This window comes from Chamaea fasciata, unplaced genomic scaffold (genome assembly GCF_029207755.1).
Source record: "Chamaea fasciata isolate MVZ Bird 193981 ecotype frontalis unplaced genomic scaffold, bChaFas1.0.hap1 SCAF_4, whole genome shotgun sequence".
NCBI classification, from domain to species: domain Eukaryota; kingdom Metazoa; phylum Chordata; class Aves; order Passeriformes; family Sylviidae; genus Chamaea; species Chamaea fasciata.
In genome coordinates, this window is record NW_027094089.1 from 56,525,545 (window position 1) to 56,553,427 (window position 27,883).

Here is a 27,883-nt window from a genome sequence, read left to right on the forward strand (position 1 = left end):
GGTATCAATTAAATTTTCTGTATTATCTGCTCAATGGATTTCAACAATCTGGAAGCAAGTAAGATGCTTCGTAATAATCAGCCCAGGTGGAGAACTGCTTTGAACAATATCAGAAGCTTCATACTCATCCCTAAGTTCTCTCCTAACTGGTAAGATTTAAATTGAGTGTTTCCCACATTAAAGAAGGCAGTCTTCTCATGCTAAGACATGAATGATCCTTTTTTTTTCAGTATCTGACCACCTTGTCACACATGCAGGGTGAAAACTCATTTTTTCCCTACTTTTCTTAACCATTTGTCCTGTTTTTCACATAAGCATTTCATTAATGCTGATGCAGACTTCTGGTACCACCAGAGATAATTTTTTTCTCATTCATTCTCAGGACAACTATTTGTTCTCAGGACTTTCCCTGAATTGTCTCTCCTCCATTTGTTCAACCGACTTGGAGCACATTTAAGTTCAGTTCTGTGGAGCTGAGTGGGAATATAAAGTAAGATGAATAAGACATATAAAGTTGCCAAATTTTCTGTTCAGTTTTTTTTTGGGGGGCGGGGGGGGTGTAAAAAAAAAAATCTATCTACCAGCATTAGTAACCATGGCTGTGACACATTATAGTAATTTTTTTATACTCTCTAAGAACTGGAAGTAAATCCCGAAGACTGTGAACAACCTGTTTCTGAAGTTTTATGCTCTTCCAGAGTAAGACAAAATAGAAAACAAGGTTAAAAACCATACTTCTTTACCAACTGGTCCTTATTGCATGCAATGACTGAGTTTAGGAGTTCCAGAATTTTAGATGTGTATCCAAGTGGCATAGGTACAAATGAATAAATCACAACTTACGTTTGCATCAAGGGGATATGCTAGCCAAAAGCGTCATTTGTCACTGGGACCTTTCATCCCCAATTTCCATTTAAGTTTAGAAGGAACAAATACAAAAAAGATCACCATCATAACTAGTGCATTTCTGCATATGGCCGGCTGCCCTTGTCAATGTTCTTTCCCAAAAGTGACATTTCAACTATCACGGAATTCCCACAAGACAAGCTTACTTAAGTAACATGCATTCTTTATAGAATCAATACATTGTAACAGATTTTATACAATTTATATTCTGCAAAATTGTTTGCATTTCAAAATTATTTGAAGTTTTTTATATCACTTCTATCAATCACAAGGCAGCTACTTTTCAGAGTATTGCACTACAAATGTTCAGTATGGTGAAGCGCTTGCAGACACACAGCACATGGCATATGTATCACCTTTCAGAAAAGCTGACACAAGTTATACGTGCATCCCTCCAATTACTTTCTTCAGGCTTGTCCTCAAAAAACAGTGTTTATATAGGCCATTCCCACTAAGGTGCTCCACCACTACTATAAGCACATTTTGTTTTAAAAATTTTATTTCCTCTAGGATACAAACTTCATTTCTTGTAAGACAAAGATTTTTTCTATTTAGATACAAACAGAGGTTGCTCAAAAACTCACAGGTGTATATACCAACACAACCCCAAACTGAAGAATTGAGGTGTCTCAGCAAGGAGCAGGTATAGATAAGCAGCCTAGCACATTTGCTATCCCGCAACATCCTCCAACTTCAAAGCAGGATCTATGACAAACTACTCTCAGTAACAACAGAAGCATCAAATTTATAAAACGTCTAAACAGAGCACATTCACTTCAGGAATTTCAGACCCCAGTAGTCTGTGCTACCTCCTTCACACCTGATGTATGATCCCCAAAGAACACAGAAGAGCTAACTAGGAAGTCATCATGGCCTTCCTTAATTAGTTTAAATCAAGCTACCTGTCCCAAATTAATTTGTTGCTGACTAGAATAATGATAGCATTATTTAGAAGAAAAACTAAGAACAAACCCACAATCAAACAATGGCTGAAGGTTTTAACACAGGAGTTAAAAATTAAGGGCAACACTCCTTTAGCCCCTTCTGGCCCAAGGAACCTCTTCCAGAAAAAAACTGTTTTTCTATTGGATTCTTTTGGTATATTCTATGCCAAGAATCAATGCTAGTCCATAAAAGTATTAAAGTATGCCAAGCCAGTTCAAGTGGTTTGGGGTTACAACAATTTGGTGGTGTCATCTGCCATAATAATCAGAGAAACACACGGAACACAAAAACATTAACCAGTGCCTCATGTGCTACAGTGTAGGGATTCAGAACAATCTGCTTAGCTAACTTCAGGCATTTTTTTAGATTATGTTATTTTGCTGCCTTCTTCCTAGGGGTCTAACAGGAGGAAAAAAAAAAAAAAAAATTAAAACCCCAATAGAGCTGGGTATGGATTTACTGATGGTCTTCCAAATTCAGTATCGCCATGTCAGCAGTTGCACTCTTTTCCAATTCCAGAGCATATGGCTTATATTCTTCTTCAAGTTTTCTCTTCCAGACTTTAACTAGGGAATATTGGGAGAAAAGAAAGAAAAGAAAAAAGAAAAGAAGAAAAGGAGAAGGAGAAGGAGAAGGAAAGGGAAAAAGAAAAAGAAAAAGAAAAAGAAAAAGAAAAAGAAAAAGAAAAAGAAAAAGAAAAAGAGAAAAAGAAAAAGAGAAAAAGAAAAAGAAGACCAAGATGTTACCATACAATACTTGACGAAAAATTCAAAACGAACAATCAAACCTGATTCTTTATTTCCCCTTCAAAGCAAGTGCTAAGGTAAGCTGACACACAGGCATGCTGGCATTTACATTATGCAACATCAGATGACATGCAGAAGAATAGCCTGCAAGTGATGGGTCCACTGAGCTCCTTGTGTCCAACACCCTACTCAAGAAAGGCTAACCCTGAAGGTGGTTCCAACTTGAAAAAAAAACTTTTTCAAAACTTTCTATCTGCAATACACTGCATTGTCCGTTGACTCAAGAACAGAGCTGGAGGAAAATGTTTCTACGAACAAATGCTTGTGGACAGACGTATCTCAGATAACCTTCAATACAAAAGTTAACTCTAGCATAGCCATAGAGTATGGACATCTACAATTAATCTTAAAAGGATTTTTTAAACAAATAGAAATATAATTAGGAGCTCTGCTAAACCTCCTTGAGCAAAGCAATGAGTACTGCCTGCCGTTTGTGGATTTAGGAGAGGAACTTTCTTTAATACTTTTCCAGCAAAAACTGACTTCAGATTCATAAAAACCTCAAGAATTTGCCCCCTCCTCCCCTCCTTTCTAATGACTAGAGCAGATGTCATTTGTTTCAGTGAAAATCACAGAATCGATGAGCACTATGAATGAAAGTGGAATAAAAACCAAGTCAGTAAATACTTACTGTAATTTGGTACATCCTCATCTGAGTCTTTGGAAGATGTTTTACAAGTTTCTAACAAGCCATTTTTTTCAGATTCAGGAGTTAAGATGCTGGGTTGGGTTTCTCTGAGTCCTGCTTTAGCTTCTTCTTCTAAAGCTGCTACCATATCTTTGTAGGCCTTCCTAGCCTCTGCTGTCAGTTGTACCATTCTATGAAAATGGTCCTATGGCAATATAAAATACTAGAGGGTAAATTGTACAGTAGGTTTTAACATCTCCCTGAAAATCTAATGAATATTCTTTATTCAGAATTTGTAGGTTCATATATAAAAATTGAGCAGCTTAGTATGTGTGAAGACATGAAAAACACAGCGTTTATCAGCATTTACCAAAACAGCAGTTCTCTTGAAAAAAAAAATCAAGGGAGATAAAGATGATGTCAGAAACAAACAAAAGTAATTTTTTAAACAGTGCTGACTGCCTGTACTTCTAGAATCCATTTTTCATATAAGCTACGTATATGACCTGTGATGGAGAGTCTAAGTCTGCAAACACAAACAAAAGAACCCCTTAAATCACAGTATTTTCATCTCCTCTTCCAAGGAAAAAGTAAAGCTGAACAGAAACATGAAGTGACTTATTTCAGCTTACCTGAGCCCCGTCATAACTGAAAATTCCCACCACGCTCACAGGCACTGCTTTGTTCACACAGCGGCCCAGGGCCTTGCGATTGAGGGCAAAAACAAACGGGATATTCTGCTCACAGGCACAGTCAATAATGTTGTGTAGAGTCTCATCCAGTCCACCTGGGGCAGACAATACGGTCAGGCTGACGAGCTAAAGAACCATACTGTTAACACATGGCAAAAAATATCCCAACATTATGAGTGCATTCTGAAACTACACCTTATAGGAAAAAAACAACAGAGATCACAACCATAGTGTTGCATATCCATTTTTAAAGGACAGCTTGACATTTTTTCTTAATTCTTAGTTAGCATTACTTTTAAGACTGCTACTATTCCATATTTTACTATATTTGTAGTACAGTCTAATCTAGTATCAAAAAAGGCCCAGCAGCTATGGAATTATTTATATGACAATAATTACAACAATTACAATAAATTATTACTAATAATGATAACTTTTAGGAAACTATCACTAGTGATTCATTGTCACTCTGTGTCCTAAAAGAAATTGTTACAGCGGGACTCCTTGTTTTGGCAGAGCTTGCATCAGAAGCCTTTGATTGTCTCAGCTGTGCAGTGCAACTTTTTGTGAGCAGCACAGCAAATCAGTAACTTAAAAGATCTAATCTCAGGTAACTTCCTCTACCCCAGATAGTCTTGACTTAGCTCACAGTTCAGCTGCATAGCAATAAACAATCTGAGCAAGGAAGGCAACTTTACATGGTTGATTTCAAAGGATACTCAAATAAATTCCTCCAATAATAATACTGCTGTCAATATACTGAACCTTCTCTTCTGCGTTTCTTTTAATAAACAGACTTTTTTGTTTTGTTAAGAACTTATTTACCCTTTGACTGAATCTTTTCACAGTTAGGAGAGATGATGACACACTTCAGTTTTTTCAGCTTCAGGTGTTTCAGAACTTCTCTAAGACCCATTACAAGCCTGCGTTTTATCTTGGCCTTTACTGGGTCTTTCTGATACAAGCGATCTTGGAAACGAACCAGGTCTTTTAAGAGATCTGTCACACAACTGTCAACTTCTTTACTAAGGACCTGGCTGCAGTAACTGAAAGAAAGGAGTAATCAAATAGTTAAATTCACTGAAATTACAAATATGTAACATTTAAATATGAAATACATTAAATATACATTTTAAATTCTATTCTATGTCTTTGTATTTTTTTCTTTCCACTCCAAACACACTTGCTATATACACGAAAACAAAAATTTACTTAGAATTTCTTTTCTGTGTCTGAGAACTTTAGAGGAAGAAGTTTTGTTCCTTTTGTTACCTGGCTTCTTAATCAAACTATATTAAAAATACCTATATACATGTACAATAAACCTATATAGCTATATCTATAGATATACAGGTATGTGTATTTTACCCCAAGAAATAGGTATGTGCGTATCTTTTTCTACTGAAGCATTTTTCTGAGGGCATTTATTTTGACATATATATAGATCAAAGTACAGCAACCAAAGTACAAAATTCTGACTGATTTATGTAAGGTCAAGGCTATGTGTAACGAACAGGGAAAACTGGATCACATTCCTCCTCCCTACATTCATGTCTGTCATCCTTTTTCACTTACGTGACTATGGCTTTGTGTTGTTCCTAAGGAACGGTTACAAACCAATGTAATTCACCCTTCTAGGATACTCTGGGGAAGATCAGAGTTGAATATTATTTCAGCCCAGCCCAGTTTTACACAAGGAACTTCCCAGTGAAAAAGGGTATCAAAGAGAAAAACTAAAGATGTATCATTAGTTATTCTGCACTGTCAACAGAAAGATTCGCCAGTGGCAAATTCACGAAAGATAATGAGAAGAGATCACAACATCCATCCTGAATCTTAGAGATACAATTATTTCCAAATTTTATTCAGGTTACAAGAATTTTTACTTTCTATTTCGTATTGGTTTCACTAAGTCTTGAAGACATCTACTGGAACACTAAAAAACCTAATCTAAAGAAAATAATCTAAGTTGGCTGACTGCTCTACACATCCTGTAAACTGAGTTGTCCTTCACATATTCAACCCAAACTCAGGAAACACTGTGCTCTCAGGGAAACACTGTTGCATAGACACAAATTAAACAAGTTTTATTGCAATTACAAGTTGAATTAAGAGTTAACACAGCAGGAATGGTTGTATCATTATTAACCATTACTATGACATGAACAGCAAAAAAACTGCCAGTGGTGGATTTGCTTTATGGGAGGAGAACTAAAAGTTAAAACACTGCTTTCCTTAAGAAACTGGTTTAAGCTCTCATGACTGTATCTCTGACCTCTTCACATATAGTAATGACTGTTTCTTTTTTATAAAGAAATGTGTATACACATCATCTTAAACATTTAGTTGAAACTGTTTGCACACAATAACTCGTAAGTATTACCTTTATTTCTCTGACCAGCCACAACATGAAAATATCATCTGGTTTCTTTACATTTTTGCCATTTGGTCTGGCAGTAGAAAACCAAACTACAACTAAAAATATTATTTAAGAAACAAAGTAGCACACCTTATTTAAGCTGTTACCCCCATTATTTCAAATAAAGTACTTAACAGCAGCTTCTTTTCTTCCCTTAGCCTCTAGTGAATTTGGGGTTTTTTTCCTTCACAGAACATGCATTTTCAAGTGAGAATCACAAAACACACTAAGTTTGTAACTTCTCTGTGTGTCAGCTTACAGAAACACTGAAAGAAAAAAATTTGGAACCTTCACTCTAAACTCCAGTTACCTTGAATTACCTAGTTTAAAAAATGCCATATTGGTGGTGCTGTGCAAAATAAGCCATCAATAAAATCAATACTTACTCTCTAAAATTCCTGCTGTGGATTTTCGGAAGAGTGGCAGTTAGCTGCTTTGAAGTCACAGAACTTTCTTTAGATTCCTTGATCTCCTTGTGCTCAGAAAACCCTTCAGCAACTCGCATTACCGGGACAGCTATCACATAAATCAAGGTATTTCAAAGAAAAGACAGCACAAAAAGCATTGTGAAGAGATTAATCTGTTAAGCACATATGGAAGAGTCACTACTTAAGTATTAGAACAGTCTATGGTAGTAGGGAAACAAGTTTTTTGGTTTTTTTTTTTTAATCTCATAATTTTTTTTTCTAATTTCAAACCTCAATAATTTCCAGAGGTAGGTGGGAATTCTCCTTACAACATATCATAAAACCAACAGGCACAGACGTGTGGAACAGTAATCAGAATCCCTATTACTGACTTTCAGCTTTGTCCCATTTTACAGTCAAGCCTGAGGTGAAACTCAGAAAACTGAGGTTGCAGCCTTCATTTGGCAGTATTTAGTACTTTTTACTTAGTATTTTTTTAAGTACTAAATGTGCTCAAATTTCCAGCTACATACTTTATTACAGGTTCTCTCAAAAGATACCTGCTTGACTATCCTGTAGAAGTGCTGCATTTTCAGTAACATTTCCTCCTGTCTGACAAATGTTACCTTCATCTTTTGGTGCTGCTTTCTGTTCTAACAGGTGCCGCTGTTTTCTTTGTTCTCTTTCTTTCAGAATAATCTAAAAATATATATCAAAACCAAACCAATTTGATTTCAAGCAGATAACAAAGCATTACTCTTACCACATATTTACACAAAAACCATTTATAAAGAGGACCATTTATAAGGTTTATAAAACATTTATAAACTTCAGCATTAGCATCTGAAGTTTACAACTTTTCTTTCTATTTGTCCGTTAAAAGAAGGAAAGCTAATTCCTAAATTTATACAGAAAACGACTTTTACTGTGATTACCAGTGTATGAGTGGAGAAAGTATTTACTAGGGATAAACTACAAGGGCAGAACTAAAGTTAAAAAAATCCTGTGTATAGAGGACATGACAGGAAGCAATGTGAATGGGCAAAGAGCGAAGATACAACAGAAATCACCAGTTGGACCTAACACACGTTGCTGCAAAATCAGCTGGAGTTCTGGCTTGGAAGGGCACAGAAACATTAAATACAACCTCTGTTTGATCCATTCTGCCCAGTCCTGCAAGTAAGGTCATCTTTGCCAAATCAAGTGATATTTCTTTGTGTGTCCCCCTGTACCAGTGATGTGTGGACACTTTTGTAGTGGCACTTTTTCAGCTATCAATTCATTTAAGGGTGGAAGTGTATTTTTTGGGAATTTGTATATGCCATTTAGCAAGACTACCCCCTTCTACCCCTCCCCTCTTTGAAACCAAGCAAAGGTAAAAGTGAATTCAGACAAGTGGACACTGAGATGCGGATCTCCATATGAGAGGCTTAACAGACTCCCACAGTAATATATAACCCTATAGTTTTACTGTTTAAGGTAAAGAAAAACAACCTTTTTAAGAGGTGTCGGTCTCTTTGCTTTAGGTACTTCTCTCTGTTTCCCTTTCTTCACCAAAGGAGCACTGGAATCCAAGGGATTATGAGGCATCTTTCCTTGGTTTAAACGATGACTTCTCATGGCTGCAGCAGGGTCCTTAGATAGCAATGGTATGGCACCACCAACTGCGATTTAAGAAGAAATCTGCATCAGACAACTAAAATGAATACCTGAACTAGAATCCAATTTCAAGTTTAAGACTGGTATACACATACTAATATTGTGTTGTGTTGTTACAAAGAATATTTACAGGCAATCCTGTATCTTTGAACAATGTTACTTTTAAAAGATACTCCTCACAAAAGACTGCTGTGTCCTCTACTTCTATTGTATCCCTGGAATCACAATCTGTCTCAAAAGCAGAATTTGTCCAAACACTGCAGTCCAAGCTACCTTTAACACCATGCCTTGTCGGCCTGGTAAACCTTCAGGAATTTCTGTGTTTCATGGTGGTGGCATTTCCTCCTCCACAGATTCCATACTAGATTATGATGAATACTGAGGAGCAATATTACAGATTTTAGATTTACTTGCTGTAAATAAACTTAAGCACTTGTGCCTACCTTTTGTTACACCTTAATGAAGCTGGATGAAATTCACTTGCAAATGGGTCATGAGCAATTCAAAGCTACAGCTAAGTCTCTTTTGCTTAACCAACAAAGCTCACCAAAGATGTCCACTTTACTTGCATTTTTTCACAGTGTTTAGACCACAGAAAATTTAAATGACTGGATGAATGACTAAACCTGGATCTTCCACACCATGACCTCATATCAAACAAACTACTCCCCCTCACTATCAGTAGGAACTGCTGAATTCCGTAGAGCACTTTGTCAAACTTCAGTTACCTGCAATATAAAGCAGTTACATGAGCAAATCAATGGAGAGGATGACTAAGTATCAGTGGAACCAGCCTGACCTCTCCCTCTGTGACTCAGGCAACCTCTCTCCACTAAGTACAGCTTGTCTTAAGCCATCTTCCTTTACTGTTTCCACAGTATTTATACGAAGATCCTCCCACATCACATGCAGTACTCTCTTAGCATGAACAGTTTATATCATACAACTGCTACACTCGATGTTTCTTTTTTGGCACTGTGTATCAACGCCAAACTGAGAACACTGCCAAGAATGCGCAGCATAGGTGGCTATAAAAATTGAAGCTGGATTTGTAGCAATAAATAAGCATGCACCCTGGAGATACATACTTCCTTCATGTGTACATCACCATATCAAGTTCACAGTTTTCATGTTTCTAAACTCGACGACTTTACCAGTATTATCTATCATGTGAAGTAGTAAGTGGATTAAAAACAACTGTCTGTGGTCACACTCCTTTCCAATCTTGTTCACTGTTGTTTTTGGTAACAGAGGTCAGCAGGATGCTACTTTGCAAACTAAAGTCATACTTTGGTACACACCAAAGCTATGGTCTACTGAACATTAAAAAGTATAAAGCTAAGGTAACATCTGCCTTATGCTTCCAGGCTACAAATATGACACATCAATTTCTCTTCTGCACCAGATACAGGCACAAGTAAAAAACAGTTAGAAAACAGGTATTTTGACCCATACCTTTGTGGCCCACTATCTACTAATCAATCCATGCACTGTATAACTTTATAGAAACAAAACTGGTTATTAGCACCTCTGCAGCATTAAGTCTGATTGACCCAAATGAAAATAAAAGGAGATCAACTGGAAAAAAAATTTAAAAAGCATCTTACAAGTCCTCTCAGCTTAGTGAAGGAAAACCTCATAGATGCTTAGCATCTTGAGCTTCGTATTTAAAATCTCAGCTATTACATTAAGTATTGTGAGATGAAATCTCTTGTGATTGGATCTCCTTCTGAAATAAGTTCTAAAAAAAAATCTTTGCTGAAATAAGAGAAATTTTACTGTCATCATTACTGTTGAATGTTAGCAAATATTGTGGTTTCTTTTGCAAAATATACTACACGAGCATAATGAAGATTCAATTTTAACCTATAATGAGAAAGGCAATGAGCTATTTTCTTTCTGCTTCCTGGTTATACATCATAAAGAACTGAAAGATCCTCTCCATTAACAAAACCTAGCATTTTGTTAACATCAATTATTTCACAATTAAGAGGTATGCCAGAGCTCATCCTTTGGCTTGGGCTGCCTGAGTCTCGCATAATCTCTGTGCTTGAAAAGAAGGTTTTGCAATCAAGCCACAACTCCATGATTACTAGCATCAGAGGAGATTAAAAAAGCCTTTGTTACTGTGTAGCCCCTTCCTGCCCCTTCAGATCAGAACAAGAACACACATACTTAAGGAAAAGCAAAAACCACCACAAACATTGGTATTTCTGTCAAAGCAACATTTCAATTACATCTTGTATCCATACAAGGCACTCTTTCACAAATCAGTGTCCTTAAGATATTTCTTTCCATAAGTCTACCATCAAACAATTCAGACTGCCATGCTTTTAAATTTCTTTTTAAAGAACCTTCATTTTCTCTTCTATCTGGTGAACTTGCCTGCACAGAGATCACCACAGGATCAGAAATCAGACTATATTTAATGTCTGAATACTTTAAACCAGCCTAAGGTGAAAAAAAGGAATTTCATAGTAACCAATACCTGAAAATACCACAGGTTTTGGAGACTGCTTTGACTTCTCTGTTTGCTGCTTCTGCTCCAAGACTGCAAGCATGCCACCCAAATCCAACTGCACTGGAATTTGACTCTTCTTACCACTGCTCCTGGATGTCTCCTGAACAAGTTCAGCACCAGTTAGTAATGACCTCCACTTCAGAATGTAAAGACGGTTATTTTTTATGGTGTAATACACTCTTTTAACATCTTTATCCATAATATTTCTGTTTTTTAATGTCACTCAATGATCTTCAAATAAACATCAATTTTAATGTAAAAAATATTAAAAAATCAGAAACAGTTCAGGTAACTTTTAAAAAGGCTACTGCAATAATGCATTAAAGTATAAAGTCTTCAATAAGGGAAGGCTTTTATGTCAGGGTCCCACTTTGGTCAGACTGTCATTTATCCTTGAAAGAGATAAAAGGGTCATCAGAATTTAAAGTTTTCTTGAAAGTATAGAAAAACTATTGTGATTCTTCCAGGGTATGTGATTGCCACACACATAAATCATTATCTCTAATGTCTCACTATAAAGAGAGGTCATCATCTTTGCACCACCTCTTCATAAGCACTCATCTTTTGCTTCGAAGAGAAGGCAAAAGCTGTGACCCATATTTAATGATGCAGAAAATAAAAAGACTACAAATGAATAGTGTGGTAAAGACTATGAATGAACAAACTACCACACCAAAACATGTGAAGGAAATGACTTCCACACTTGGCACTTTTGGAAGTCTTATCTGGGAGAATCAATTCACTGTAATTTCTGTTACAACAGGGTAACAGAACATGACATCCTCAGCCTTCAACTGGGATCTCACCTAGCATCAGAGGTGTGCTAGTCCTACTCACCAACATGAAACTACTTCCTGACCTCACCTGTTGCTCCGTATTCCTCCTTCTTGCCCCAAGATAAGGGAATCTCCTTGCCTCCTGTTCTGTCAGAACCACTTCTAGGAGCTTCCCAGTTCTTTATGACAATCAGTTTGGACTGCATTTATGCCATGATCAAGTGAAATAGGTGAAAGAAAAATCCTGACATCTGAAACCCACAGATATTTATGAAAAGTTTGTATTTTTCCCTGATCACTGTATCAAACCCTGGAGGCTGGCAATTACTCCCACTGATTGCTTCCAATCAAGAGGACCATGTCACTTCTCTCAAAGTACGAATGCAGAACACCAGATGAGAATGTACTTAGTCTTATACTTAAATAGGCTCATTTTCTTTGACCGTTTTGGGTTGTGAACTTCTCTTCAAACGTGAATTCACTTACCTGAGTTTTCTTTCTTTCTAATACAGAAGACGAAGCTTGTTTCCCTGACAGTTCATCCAGCTTGGGAGTTTCATCCAGAGAGGGAGACAGACTAACACAAGGCTGTTCCGAGAGATGGATCTTAGAAATTTAAAGACAAAAGGTGGCAGGTAGGAAGAAAAAATACTTAAAAACAAGACACACAGAAAAGGGTGAAGACGATATTAAATTCAAACCAAGTGCACCTTCAGCATGTCTGTGAATGACACCAAGCCAAATAGTTCACTTCAGGGAAGGGATGCCATCCAGAATGATGGATGGCATTCTTGACAGGCTTGAGGGGTGTAAAACTCATGAAAGTTCAGCAAGGCCAAGTGCAAGGCGCTGCACGTGCACTGAGGCATCCCCCACTACCAGCATAGGCTGGGGCTGCACAGATGGAGAGCAGCCCTGGGGAGAAGGACTTGGGGGTGCTGGTGGGTGAGAGGCTGGACATGATCCAGCCATGGGCACTCCCAGCCCAGAAAGCCAAACATGTCCTGGGCTGTGGATAAAGAAGTGTGGCTGATGAATTGAGAGGAGTGATTCTCTCCTTCTGCTCTGCTCTTGTGTGCCCCTACCTGGAGTACTGTGTCCAGTTTTGGGATCCCCAGCAAAACAAAGACATGGACGAGCTACAGCAGGTCCAGAGAAGGGCCACAGAAGTGGTCAGAGGGCTGAACACCTCTCTTATGATAAAAGGTGGAGAGAGTTGAAGTTGTTCAGCCTGGAAAAGAGAAGGCTCTGGGAAGACCATACATGGCCTTCTAGAAGGGTGACCATTTATTGGCTGCCATACTACCTAATCATATTCATGAGGGTTTTTTTATCAGATTTGGAAGAAAAAACTAGCAAGGCAGCTTAATTTTCAATTATTTGTTACAGGCATATGAATGGCCTAATGATCACATCTCTACAGTGTATGTAAGCTTTGAGGGGTTATATCCCACTTATGTCTTCAAAGCTAAGGGGTTGCCTTCATCTGAGTTCATGTGTGTACCTTTTTTGGTAATAAATTTTTTTTAAGAAATTGCTGTGCCCTTTGCTACTCACTCCTTGTCAAAGCTATTTACTGCCTCAAACAAAGCAAACAATGGCTTTATTTTCTTGTGTTTTGGATTTTTTTAAACCGCTAAAATTCATTGGGAAATTACACCAAGGACTATAATTTTTAGTAGCAAAACTAACTTCAAAGCAACTAAAACCTGGAATTTTACCTTTATTATTCACATTACTTACTTTGACAGAACAATCATATTTTCAATCCTTGTGACTTATGCTTATGATTCATTTGCATATTGAAAGCATTTCCAAATTAATTCTTGAGATTTATTTCACTCATGTAAAAAAAAAAAAAAAAAACCAAAACCCCAAATAACTTCGACTCATAATTGACATTTGACTTACACAGTGTCACAAGATTACTTACTTCAGGCTGCTTTCTGACTGCAGAAGTAAAAGATGGTTTCTGAGGTCCTACCCTGTTTCTCCTATCAGAAGCAGCTGCCAGATGAGGAAACTCCTCAACATCCTAAACAAATAAACCAGATGATGATTTCATTAGAACAATCAAGTCTGTATTTCCAAAACTTTTTCCTACACTCCAACAATTTTCTTCCTGCTTATCAAACATTCATCATAATTTGTTTCACTGTACAAGAATTCAGAAGCCAGGGGTAGTGCCATCAGCTATGACAAGTGTAACAATGGTTGAATCTTCCATGCAGCAGCTAATTCAGGGCTGAAACAGCTTGCAACAGAAATGCTTCCAAAAGCAGCTTGTTATGGTTGTCAGCTGATAGAAATCATTAGAGGTAAACAGCTCCTAAAGGAGTGTTTTTCAAATAATTTAAAAGCCTTGCAAACAACTTCCCTCTTCTTCCAGTACAGCCTCCAGCTGTGCAATTCTGCCTTAAACATGTGAGTGGTGAAGAACAAAACAGGAAGTATGTACTAAAGCACAGAAATAAACACAGAAATTACACAAATGATTATGGCTTACACACAAGAGTAAGTGTTATTAGCAGTCTGTGCAGACAGGCCTATACTCATCACCCTATACCCACTGTCTCCATCATAATGATCCCAATCCACCAGCTGGGTTTTTGCTTCTCCTCCCACTTTCTAAGAGACCTTTTAAGCTGTGACCCAGTACCACTGAACACACCAAGATGTTTTCCAGCCTGAAAGGCTTCATTTCAACACCCCAAGCTAGGAAGCACTAGCACAAGGACTGACACACTTCAACCACTGAAACAATTTTAAAGAAGCTTGCAAGTAAACCAAAAAGCAACTGCAAGAAAGTGAAAAAATATTTCACAAATACACTCTTTTCAGCTTAGAAGATTTAGGTAAGTCTGTCCAATTGCTTCTGAAATGCAAATAGATTTCTGACATTTGCAACATGCTGTAGCAAACTGAATAATTAAAATGTAGCATTCAGTGTGAGGTTACACCTCCCTGTATTTGTTCTTACCATCTGTAAGAACATCAAACATTAGGAGAAAAGTCAAGTAATTTCCTTTTTATTTTCTTGCCACTGCTATATTCCCATTTAGCCATGTCTTTTACATACTGAGAAGTCCTAATTTTGTTCAGTCTTACCTCCCAGAGGAATTGCTTCATACCTTTGATTATTTTTGGAGCCTTTTGTCTATCTTTTTTAGTTCAAATATGTGTATTTTTTAAGGAATGGGGGGAATGTAAGAAAAAAAAATCCACACTATATTTAGATCAGATGTGCCCTGAAATTCTGTACCGTCATAACGTGTATGAAAAGATGGGATTGGTTTTCTCCAGATGTATCCATTTACACTTATTAGCAGTGTCTAAAAATGACTGACCTTTATAAAACTAGAGGGCAATCCAATATATTGCTCTGTTGAGCTGCTGCACATAAACAGAACCTTTTCAAACCCCCGGGTGCCCAGAAGCTCCATGTATGTCACCTTTTCATGGTTTATCATTTCAAGAGCATCACACAAGCATCTCACCCATTTTTCAAACTGATGAGGACATAAGCATTCCCAGGAAACCAGGAGGGTCAGAAAGCCTTCTCCCACTGCCACAATGGATGCTGCATCCACATCACAGATTTCAGTGCAACATGTATGTCTTGTTCCATGGTTCTATGCAATTTTTTTCAAATTTAGACTTTAATAGTCCCATTACCATTTTGCTGTTTTCCATGACTTCTGCCATTCTCTTTCAGTTTAGACAATGTCCATTCATAGCATATAGCGTTTACGGTAGTATACAGCAAAAATGGGGATATTCTCCTGAAGAAAAGAACTAGCAGATGTTTGATTTGACCCATAGTTCTCTAACAACAAGATCTGTTAATACTCATTTCTTGTGCCAGATAACAATGGGGAACAAAGCGACATGGACCCCCTTATGCCTCCAAAGGAGATCAGTTCACTGTAGAAATCACACCCTTTATATACCTTTCTTCTCTACCTGACATAACTGAAACCAAACCGAGACCTAATAGAACTCAACAGAAAGAAGACACCCATTGGCTGGCCCAGCTGCAGCGCTGCTGTCTACGTGTTCTACCATCCAGTCACCTTTCTGCTCATAAGCAGTCCACAGGTCCCTCCAGCTAATCACCTTTCTGCTCATACACTGTCCATGCATCCCTCCAGCCAATCACCTTTCTGCTCATAAGGTGCCCACGGGTCCCACCAGCATAACTCCCAATTGATTCTCTCCTCGCTCCTGATATTTTTCACCCCTCAGCCAACTTCCACCCACCCTGCCAGCAGCTGTGCCTTTCCCATAGGGCCTTCTGGTGAGAATAAACCTTAAACATTTCTACAGTTATAAACCAAACCCTACAGTGCCGCTCCTGGACAAGGAACCACACAATAAAATCATGTAGGCACAGTTCTGCTCCATGTTCCACATTAAAACGTACAGAACAGAAGCCAGCCAGGAAGGCTTTTTCCTGCTGTCATTTCAGAGACTGAGTATTACGTGTACTAAATCAAACATGTAAATCAACATACGCACAGGCGGTACAATATTAGGCCTTCAATGAAGCACTGTTCAACCACATACCAGACAACTCTCCTCTAACATGGGAGAGGCTCATGCCTTTGCAATACTGATACACAGAAGTATCAAAATACTAATGTGCCTATTACAGTTACATGAATTTGGAAGGAAACCAAAATTAAAAATTAGAAATGTAAGCACTGTCAACTGTGTTACACAGGAATTGCTTCCAGCTGTGAGACAACTAGAATTGTAATACTGTACCACAATCTTTAAAACTGTGGCAATACTGCAACACCCAGTACCCCCAAGCAACAGTTTCTACAAAAGATTTTTAATTTAGGAAACTCTGCTCACCAAACATGTGATAATTTAAAAACTACAACAGTTTCCTACCAGTAACCTCTGACAAACATCTCAATTGAAAAAAAAAACAAACAAACAACTGTACCAACATCCTCTACAAATAGGATTTGAACTTAAATTTGTACAAAGCTGTGTTAACATTTAGTCTTCTAGTACACTTATAACACTTAAAAGAACAGCAACAAAAACTTCTTCAGTTTACCTCAATCTTGGGTGGTTCCTGTATTATGTTAGATTCACTTTGAGGTCTTTCTACATCACTGGGTGACTTTAGTTTTTTCTTCTTTTTCTTCTTTTTTTTCTTCTTTTCTGGCCCTTCTTCAGGTTCAGTTTCACTCGCAATATCTTTTGCTCCTGACTGTTACAAAAGACCATGAGACATGATTTTTAAAAACTAATCTTTTTCAGTATCACCTACCAAAATATATGCAAGTGACTAGCCTTACACTACTAACGGATACCTTAATCAATCCAGGCTGGGACATTCAGTATCTCTTAGAAATTCATAGCTACAACAAGAATTCATCAGTTGCAGCATACCGCATTACTATCAGAATGTATTGGGACTAGTGGGATTTAATTAGGAAATATTAAGCCAAATAAGGCAAGAGCTCCATGTCTCATTCTGAGGGTCAGGAATTTGAAAAAAATCCAGCCTCAAAGCTGAAAGTTCTTATTCCTGGACTAGCACTGTCTTTTGATATCCTGTGATTCTTTTCCCCGACAAGAAAAATTCTAGTAAGAACAAGCTGACTTCCTATCATCTCTTAAAAGAAGGGGATACTGTACAGAGCCCAGGGAAGAAAATGGCAATAAAGAGACACAGATATAGTGACAGGTAGTAGTTGAGAGCAGAGAATTCTCAGGTACCTTTGGTTCACTCTCCTGCTTCCTTCTGCCTCTGAAAAGACCTTCAGATCCCACTGATGAAACGATTTTCTTTGGGGGCTGCGAAAGTACCACAGCCCAAGACACATGCGGCTGAGCAGAGCCATCTGCAGATGCTTCAGGAAATGACACTGGGAAAAGAGTAAACACAAAGATGTCTCAAAAATGGTGCTCAAATACTCAAAAGAAAAAGGCCTAGCAAATAAAGCAGAGCCATATTCTTTCCAAGGACGGACTGGAATAAAACACACACTTTATTTCTCCAGCAAGTTTCCCTGAATTTTAACTACTCCACATACTGCCTAATGCTACACATATCTAAACACAATTAACTGGTATTTGGAAATCTGTACTGCATCACATTAACTCCATACTCCCATGCTCACCTTCAAAATACTGAAAATTCTGGTATGTTTATATATAAAATTCCTTTAATATTTCTCCTAGCAGTCATGCAGCTTTTATGCACAAGGCCACCTTGGTACTTTTTAATTTCTGAAAACCTCCTGGTGTTACAGGCATATGTAGCAGCTGAAATACTTCCCAGTGTGTCTCAGTGTACAAGCATGTCACTCACTACCACTGAGGTGCATCAGTGTTTTGAAAAGTATTTTGAAAGCCACAATTAATTTTGTAAATATTCCTAACATGAAGCAAATAAAGAACACAACCTAGAATTTCCTGAGAATGACAAAAAATTCCCTTGAACAATAAACAGCATAATGGGTTTAGATGACTACTGGTAGCAGGGAGATTTTGTAGTAGCTGCCGTGAAGAGATGGACATGGTCAGCCCCACACAGCTCCAACACAGACCCACTGCCAGCCTCAGCCAGGCCCATCAGCCACGCTGATGGTGCCTATGTTAAGGAAGAGTGAAAAACACATGCAGGAGTAGGAAGGGGGAATGGTAAGAAAAACTGTGAATGCAGCAGCCCAGCAGACACCAAGTGCAGAAGGAGGGAGAAGGTGCTCAGGCACCGGAAAAGAGGTTTCCCTACAGCCCCTGGTGCAGACCATGGTGAGGCAGCTGTGCCCCGCTACCCCGCAGAGAAAGAAGTGGCAGAGTGGCTCCTGTTCCTCTGTGTCGCTCAGGGTAGGAAGGAGGTTATTAGGAAGAAGAGAGGGTTGGAGGAAAGCGGCTTTAGTTTTGTTTTCGCTTCTCACCATGTGACCCTATTTTAATTGTCCATAGTCAATCTTCATCAAGTTGAGTCTGTTTTGCCTGGCAATCAAGCACTTTCCCTCTCCTTATTTTGGTTTACAAGCTTTTTAATCTTATTTTCTTCTCCTGTCCCACTGAGAAGGGAGAGCCAGAGAACAGCTGTGTGGTGCCTGCCATGGTCAACCCACCAGCCACTGCTAGTTTTTTCTCAGGAATACGAATTGACAACAGTATTAAACTAAAACTCCCCATTACCAGATGACTTTAAAAGTTCTGGAATAACATCATCTTCAGAAGGCCCCTCAAGGCATTTCAGCAGATTAACCTGCCCTTTCTGAATCCTTACTGAAGTCACTGGGAAGATAAGGACCAAACTGTTCAGACTGGTGCATGTCTGTGTACGCAGAGAAATCCAGTGAGAGGCACTCGGACAATTTAATCTTCACGTACATGATGCCTCCAAGACAGAGTCCTGATGAAGAGAACTCTTTTCATATAACATCTGTATCTCATTTATTCTTGAAAAAAATCTTCATATGACTCAACAGACCTCCAATAACTAATACATGCTCCTTTTCTCACCTGAAGCAATTTGAGAGGCAACTAGAGAAATATTTTCTCTTGAGCATCAATGACACAACAAAATAGGACTCAATACTGGAGCCAGCTTTCTTTACTTTTCCGTGTTCAGTATTGGGGCCAGTCCTGTGTAATGTATCAATGACCAGGATCGAATCAACAAGTTCACAGATGACACCAAACCAGGCAGGAGTGTTATCTGTTGGAAGGCAGGAAGGTTCTGCAGAGGGATCTGGACAGGCTGGATTGATGGGCTGAGACCAATTAGATGAGGTTCAGCAAGCTGAAATAATAGGTTCTGTCCTTCAGATTGTCACAACAATCTCATGCAGTGCTACAGGGAAGAGCTATCAGGGAAGAGCAGCAGGAAAGCTGCCCAAAGGAAAAGAACCTGGGGATGCAGCTGACCATGAGCCAGAGTGCACCCAGGTGCTCGAGAAGGCCAAGGGCATCCTGGCCTGTTACAACAATCGTGTGGCCAGCAGGAGCAGGGCAGGGACTGTCCCCCTGCACACAGCACTGGTGAGGCCACACTTCTATTGTGTCCAATTCTCGGCCCCTCACTAAAAGAAGAACATTGGGGTGCTGGAGCAAGTCCAGAGAAGGGCAACAGAGCTGGTGAAGGGTCTGGAGCACAAATTCTGTGAGGAGCAGCTGAGGAAGCTGGGGCTGTTTAGCCTGGAGAAAAGGAGGCTCAGGGGAGGCCTTATCACTCTCTACAACCACCTGAAAGGAGCGTGCAGCCAGGTGGGGGCTGACCTCTTCTCTCAGGTAACAAGAGATAGGACAAGAGGAAATAGCCTCAAGTTGTACCAAGGCAGTTTTAGATTGGACATTAGGAAAAATTTCTTCACCAAAAGCATTATCAAGCACTGGGTGGGCAGTCCAGTGTAGTAGTTGATTCACTGCTCCTGAAGGTATTGAAAACATGAGGAGACTTGGCACCTAAGGACGTGGTTTAGTGGTGGGCTAGGCAGTGTTAGGGTTATGACTTCTTCCAAATGAAGTAATTCCTCAGTTCTAAAATCCTAGATGATGAAATATATGAGCAAGAATGAGCAGTAAGTGGTCATCTCATTTGAAAGGAAGTGATATAGCATTATTTTTCAGGGTTTTTTTTAGGTTTATAATGAGGTTGCTCCGAAATTCTTTTTTTACTTTACACATCAACAGCTCCACAGAACACTTTAGTTTTCCAAACTGCTGAGATGCAAGCAGTTACAAATGCAGGCAAATAATTTTTGTTTGGAGAACTTACCCCTACCATCAAGTGAAGAGGCAATTAAATTGTCTCTTGCTTCATCTAAAGCTTTTGGTGAAGTTTTGCTTTTTGCAGAAGTCTCTTCCTGCAAAATAGATGGTCAGGTATCATAAAATTATTAAAATCACTGACCTAAACATGGCCAAACACAATAAACCATGATAAACTAAAAAATCCTCAACCCATCTACAGATAAGGGCATAGAGACCTTTTCAGCCTTTTTGTCGCTTGTCTTAGAGGAACCATCACTTCAGCCCTATTACAAAATTTGAGCAGGTGTCTCTTCACTGGTGTACAAGCAAGATTATGCCTTCTTATATTTTACAAAAGCATCAAAAGAATGATCTAAACAAGAAAATATTTTTATGTTTCATACATGCTAAAAACAAATTCTATCATCAAACCCAAACAAATAACGAAAAATGGCATCCAAGGGTTAGCAGAAAGGTCTTTTTTCATTACAGTTTTCCACTGAGAAGCATCAGAAATATTATTCTGTTTGAATCCTTCAGAATTATTAATCATTAATCACTACTGAAAACTTTGATTCAATATATGTGATATACTGCTGAATATTTCAGTATTTTATTTACTAACAAACAGGGAGCCAAAGAAATAAAGAATAATGTTCAACAATATTTTTTCCTTCTAGAGTTCAGTTTGTTATTTACAACCTTTAGCAGAAAGCAATTAAGTACAACAATACAGACTTTTTTTTTTTTTAATGTGTTGAAACTACAGGATAAGTGACTGCTTACTTATTATTTCCAGGTGAAAAAGAAAACAGTAAGCTGCGAAGTACAGAAACATATGTGGTCCCTACAGGCAATCTAGACCATACCAGCACATATTTACGTTCTGGTGGTGCCTGGCTTTCCTCTATCTATGGGCAGCACAGACAAGGAAAGAACAGTAAGAGAAGGAGACAGCAAGCACTGACATCACCACCAAGAAAAAGAACCCTAAAACCTCTATCTCCACCTCTATCTCCAAACCTCCTTGCTCTCATGGTACTTAAACAGGTCTTAAACAGCCATACTGAAGGCAAAATACTTGCATTAAAAATGCTTGTACTTTTGACAAGGTTTTTTTTAGGCATTCTGCAACATGGGTTGCAGATAGCATGGGCTATGCTCGGTGTTCAGCAGAAGAGACATGTGAGGCCGACTAAGGACACAGAGTTACTTTCCACCAAACTTACCTGTGTACTGTTATGGTGTATGTTCAGTATCTCGCTGCTTCCCAAACTATGCGACTTGCGGAAATCCAGAACGTTAGCTTCAAATTTGGGTACAGGACAAGACTCTGGTTTTGGAGTTTCAGTTGACTTCTTGTTTGTAGCTTTATTGAACCTGTCTAAATAAAGCATGCAAAGTCTAAGTAATTAAACTTGTTTGTGATCATTTCTAGGTACATTTTATAGTACACTAGTTAACTACAAGGATTGTCAGGAGGACTGTTGTTATGCACAGGTCACATTAAATTAAATAAAAAAACCTAGCAATTATAATCAACATGCAAACACAACACTGACTGAACAAGGAACTATAAATTCAGATGCTTGGTTTAGAATTTTTTTTACCAGTTTACATTAATTTGTCCAATCAGGTCACCATTCTTCCTCAACAGAGTCACACAGAAAAGGTATCCTTTTCCTTAACGATTCTAGATTTCGAAACATTGGCACAAATTGCAGCATATTGCAGACAGCCATTCTACATCTATTCCGCGTACTTATAACCAGCAATATGTTTGTACCTGGCTTCACAGAATCTCTGCTGCATGTAGAAGCCTGGAATGAAGTCCTGTTCACAATTCTGACAGAGGCTTCACCTCCATCATGCTTTTTCTTGTCCACTTTTTTCTCACCTTCTTTTGATCTCCTCTGCTGCAAGTATTTGTGACATATTTAGTAGGTTTTACCAAAACATTGTAAAGCTAGCAAGTGCACCATGAGTTACAGTTAACCACCTCCGTATCAGGAGTTCGACCATCAAGATAACACAAAACAGTTAGTGTATCATAACCACAAGCAATCAATAAAAATAGGAACAGCCATTCAGAGATACGCTATTTAATTTCATCTACCTTGCTCCCTGTGCCAATTTTGGCATGTATTATAGGCCAAGTAAGATGAATATACACATATGCTTCTAGCAACTGCATTTTTGCAGTCTCATTAATCAGAGCATTTCCAAAAGTTTAAAATTGTTTGGTACTATATCATCCAGTCTGATTTTCTAAAAGAAAGTTTCTTCTAGAACAGGGCTAAAACCTTAAAAGCGTGCAATCTTTTGACTAAATTACATATCATGGGCAAACCGTGTAAGACTGATGTCACAACATCCAAAAAACTTGGAATAAAGTAGTTAGAGAAGACACACCTACACGATCCTTGTAAAGAACACACATCCACCCCTACTGAGCAGTTGTGAAAATCTTACGATTTTTCCATGAAACACAGTTTGGCAGAGCTGAGCTTAGGAATCAGCAAGCAAGGAACAAGCACCACGTTTGCATCTATGCAAACTATACTATATGAGCCTAGATGAATGGCTAAACTCTTATTACAGGATGCTGGACTAAATTCAAAGTATATCTGGCAGCAAAATTGTTTTCTTAGGTGGGAAGGCAAGGCATTTCTTGATCTCCAAAGGCAAATTGTTAAAGTGTTAGGATGCATGATCTAATTAATGCAAAGCTGCAAAGATCTCTGAAGTTCACAAAAAAAGTATGACAGGGGAAAAATGACAAAAATATTATAAAACAGTACAAGGCCCGTACAAAGATCACAGAACTCCTCCCAGAACCTTAACTGAGTTTCTTTATATTACATCACTTGAGCTAATGCTGAGGTCATCCTCTCCCCATTCAGCTTCAGCACTTAATCCTCCTCTTAGCAAGCAAACAAATAATTTTAGGTGTCTAGACTTTGTACCTTATGCCTAGTAATGCATGCTTAAGACCTAGTCTTACAACTCCTCTACACAGGCTTGACCACAATGAAGTTACCAGGTCTTTGCCTAGGGAGTAAGGTCTACCAGAAGGATGTAACTGCAGAACAAATCAGATGAAACTGCTGGAAACAAAAGTAGCCAAACAAATCGAAGAAACACAATGCCTAACCACAGAGGAAAATGAGTCTATATTACGTTAGGGTTTTTCCCTTTTATATTTTGAGAGGTTTGTCTATTCTTTGTTTGAAAATATTTTGCAAGTTTCAGGAAATGTATCCCCAAACAGACACACACAAAAATGACTGAACATGTTTACACAACATCAGTTTTTCTTCTGAGTGAAAAAGAGTACATTTCTAACATGAAGCTGTCTTCCCTCTCCCTAGCAGACCAAGTTCCTCCTTTCTTGTGGATTGTCTTCAACCTGAAGCAAGGCATGGAAATCCTTTAACAACAGGAAGTGGTTTTATCACTTATCAGTCAAACTGATAATTACAGACACCAGGTCTGTCTTAAGTCAGGAAGCTGCCACCGGACTTAAAAAAAAAAAAAAAGGCCTTCTCCCTGTCCCCCAAGCCCAAAGAGTGAAAAAAGAAAGCACAGCTCACAAATTAACAGACTTCCCAACCCCTCCCCACTTCAGATGTTCCAAAAATTCTGCTTGAAAAATTGTGTTAATTTGAAGTGTAAAATTTAATGAACTTTTTGGTTTTCTGAAGCTGGGCACACTACACTATTATCCTCTTTAAATGCCATTCATGATCACTACAAGCAGGAAGAATGACGATTCACTTAAAAAGTATGAACCCAACATTTTTAAAGATTGATTTTAAGTAAGAATTTAGTATTAAGTTTTAAAAAACCAAATTTGCTCACCTTTGCAAGACTCTTACTTTCTTGTCTGACTGGATATGTTTGCTCAGCAGATTCACTGCCTATTCTTGAACCATTATTGTGTGTTGAGTTGTTAGACTGATACTGTGAGCCAAGTACTGGATACACATTTGCAACATCAGGTGAGTAAGAGCAGCTGGAGTATTCACGGAAGGCAGGATCTCCCAGAACACTATGTGATGGGTATTGAGAAAGAAATGAAAGTCATCCTGGGGCAAGTCTTCAGTCCCTACTTGTTGCCTAGACAAACATATTCCTTGCCTAAAGAATCTAACAAGAAAGCTCTATTTCAGAAGAAAACTATTCCATGTTATTTAAATTAAATATTTACTCACTGCTACAGACTTCTTTAAAACAATTAATTTTGTTTTGGGAAAAGATGTAGTTAAGCAAATACCTTAAAACACACATTATGCATTTCCAAGTTTGAAAGCTAGCCTGCTTTGCAGTTAAAGTTCTCATGCCTGTTTAAGATTACTGAGATTCTTCATGCTCATTTTCAGTAAGTTTCTTGTGAAACAAACCAAAAGCACAGCGTAAGGACATGACATGCATAACATACTTGACTGCAAAAAACAAACATTATAACCTGTCTTAAAATGACAATAACGAAATGGAAGTATAATACTTTATGGAGTATAAAACACGTATGAAATACAACGCAGAATTATAAAATAATAAACAGACCTGCATGCAACCATCACAATGTATGAAAACACAACATATCTAGGGCATGCCGCTTTCCTTCAAATGTATGCTCGAAAACTCCCTTTCAATTTTCTTCTACACTTTGTCGAGAAAATATATGAAGTCCAGATTTGATTAGGGTAAATTGAAATTTCTCAGCTTCAGAAAGTTGCACTCAGTTTTTAAAGTTGTTCTGCATGAAGCTGCCAACCTCAGAATTTTGTGTAGGTAATGAAAGAGAAACCTTCCCATCAGTACAAGAGACTTCAAATACCACAATTCATACTACCTGTAGCAACTCTGACAGAATGTAGCCAAAACAATGGTTATATTCAGTTTACACACAAAGAAGTAGTATACCACATGAGACTCAAATATAACTATGTCTCAGTCCCAATAAGGCAAAACACTCATTAGAAGATTACTGTTGTCTGGGTTGGGTTTTTTTGGTACAGTAATTGATTTATTGCTAATGCTGTGGGCTTTCTCTAAAGCACAGAACAGGCCATACTCACCTCAATGTTAAATTTCTAGTAGAAATGAAAATAGGTGGAAAATACTAAGATTTCCTGTAGGATAAAATAATGGCCAACAATGATCGTGTTCACTAATGCTCTGAATTTTTAAGGAAACATCAATAACCTTGCAGTAATTGTGTAATCAATCCAATGCTTAGGGTTCTGAGAAGCATAGAGAAAACAATGTAACATCATCAGATTCTTCCAAGACTCAATTATTTCCCATCCTACTACATAGGCTTTATTATAGTTTGCGCTAGTTTAAAAAATACTTTTGTAAGTCTACCACAAATACCATTCCTGGGTTGTACTAGAAAAACCCCAAAACTTTCAGAAACCTGTAGTATTTTCAGTAAAACTGCCTTTCTGGAGATGCACAGGTTGAGGAAAGAAGATCCAGGAGAGGCCCCATATACTAAATATTTTACAGGATGAGAAACCTTCTTGAAGAATCTTTTTCCTTGTCTACAACTACATCTACCTCAGCCTGGTTGCAACACAACCATTCTTTCATCCAAGGACTGCATTCAGCTCCCTCCAAAACACATGAAAAGCATGCCCATCATTACAGACCACCAAATCCTCCTTAATGCTCTGTAACAATACAGGCCCTTGTGAGCAAAAGACAAAGTACCTGGTATATGCCCAGAGAACATAAATGTAAAACACTAAATCATGAAGATAATGCAGAAGCATTTCTACAGTTGGAACCTTGACTTTGTAAGAGTACTCAATGTCCAAAACCAGAAGGTTAAAATCCCCCAAGAAATAAGATTCAGAAAATATACATACTTATCCAAAGATGGTTCCTGAACAAATGGGTAGCATGTAGTTAAGTACCTAGGAAAGACACATGCTTCTGAGGGTTCTGACCATGCCACAGTTACCGCCGCATGCTTTGGAACAAATGGTTTGACCTCTGCTGACAACTTGATGCCCTGAGAAACAAAACGGTTTTTGGCTACATGCATTTGGAGATTAATGTTATTAAGTGAAAAACACAGTCTTGTGAGCTTAACTGTCATTGGAAAGTGTTAGTTTGCTCTCTTCTAACAAAACATGCAAAACAACAAAGCTCACCAAAAGCAAATGGAGAAATAAAGTGAAAACAAACCCAAGGAATTTGAAGAAACATCTGACTGCTCTGTAGTCACTAAACACCCTCATTTATCATGAAACACTCACAAAGGTCAGTTATGTAAAGGACAGAAGCCTGCTTAAAACAAGACGCAGTAAATGCAAATATATGAATTCTTACTTCATATTTGGACAGTACAAACTAAAATGCATAAATATACTAGCACTACTGTTAATCAAACTCTGAAAATATGTAACAATGACTTTGTGCACGTCTGTATTTTAAGGCAGTCTGTCTGAAATGATTTTATAGCCTTCTTGTTTCTAGCACATCACAAATTCATTAAGACAAGTTTTCCATTTGTTCTGAATTACCATCGACTTAAACTGTATATGTATATATGGAAGGAAAATGAAATGAGACTCGAAGTATTTACTGCCATGTCATCAAAACATGCAGGAAGCAACGGTGACTGCAGCCTGATCACTAAGAACCTGACCAGGTGATAGGTCCGTGTCCATAACACTAGTACTATTGGTTAGAATCTGGGCACCTAGGCTTAAAATGTCTGGGATGTCCACCTGTTCTTGCAGCAGACCCTCCTCTCTGGATGAGAAAAGGTTTCCACACCTGAGCTCACTGGAAGTTAATGTCTGGAGTTCCCCATCCCAAGCGGCGGGAAGCGACCCGCTGTGCTACAACCTGACCGACCCCACCCCCCCGATTTTGACCTTCCAGGACTCTTCCCCCAGTCCTGAACCAAAGGCTGCTCCAAGGCGCGGTGGGAGTTACCCTGCCCAGCGAAGTGTATGGGCAGCCGGCCGGGCGCGCGGCCCGGGCTGCTCAGCGGCCCCCGGGGCGGGGAGCGGCACCGCGGCGCGGCCCGAGGCGATCCGCCGGTAGCTCCGGCCCCCGGCAGACCCTGGAGAGGGGCTCCGCGCCGGGAAGGGGGCAGGGGCCCGCAGGTGCTGCCGCCGCGCTTACCTCGCCGCCGCGGCCCGAGCGCAGCCGCCTCTCGGCCGACATGGCGCGGGGGGCGCGGCCCCGTTCCCGCCGTCCGGCCCGGCGCAGGGCGCGCTGACGCCGACGCTCCGCCCGGCCGCTCCCGGAACGCGGGGGTGCGGTGCCGGCTGCCTCCGGGCCTCGGCCCATTAGGAGAAGGGACGGCACGGAATAAAAGCAAGCATGCACCGGTGAGAACCACCCAGGACTCCGAGGGTGGTCACGTT

The 27,883-nt window shown here is 39.0% G+C and overlaps 1 protein-coding gene across 4 annotated transcripts; it reads right to left on the reverse strand.

The window, feature by feature from the left end:
• Positions 1-570: 570 nt before the first annotated feature.
• On the reverse strand, positions 571-27,702 carry SECISBP2 (SECIS binding protein 2). Of its 4 annotated transcripts, none has more exons than XM_066181657.1 (18): positions 27,639-27,702; positions 26,369-26,514; positions 24,354-24,543; positions 22,279-22,405; positions 21,722-21,876; positions 20,518-20,605; positions 17,499-17,647; positions 16,831-16,986; positions 13,693-13,794; positions 12,246-12,365; positions 10,951-11,083; positions 8,298-8,467; positions 7,364-7,502; positions 6,783-6,912; positions 4,803-5,023; positions 3,918-4,072; positions 3,289-3,490; positions 571-2,417 (listed from the first exon to the last, which is right to left on the reverse strand). In XM_066181657.1, exons 1-18 carry the CDS (start codon positions 27,678-27,680, stop codon positions 2,308-2,310), a joined length of 2,535 nt encoding a protein of 844 aa, XP_066037754.1. In that variant the 5' UTR covers positions 27,681-27,702; the 3' UTR covers positions 571-2,307. The 4 variants fall into 4 exon arrangements, with proteins under 4 accessions (XP_066037754.1, XP_066037755.1, XP_066037757.1 ...); XM_066181658.1 differs by having other exon boundaries at positions 12,246-12,347; positions 22,279-22,408; XM_066181660.1 differs by having other exon boundaries at positions 572-2,417; positions 7,430-7,502; positions 22,279-22,408.
• Positions 27,703-27,883: the final 181 nt, after the last annotated feature.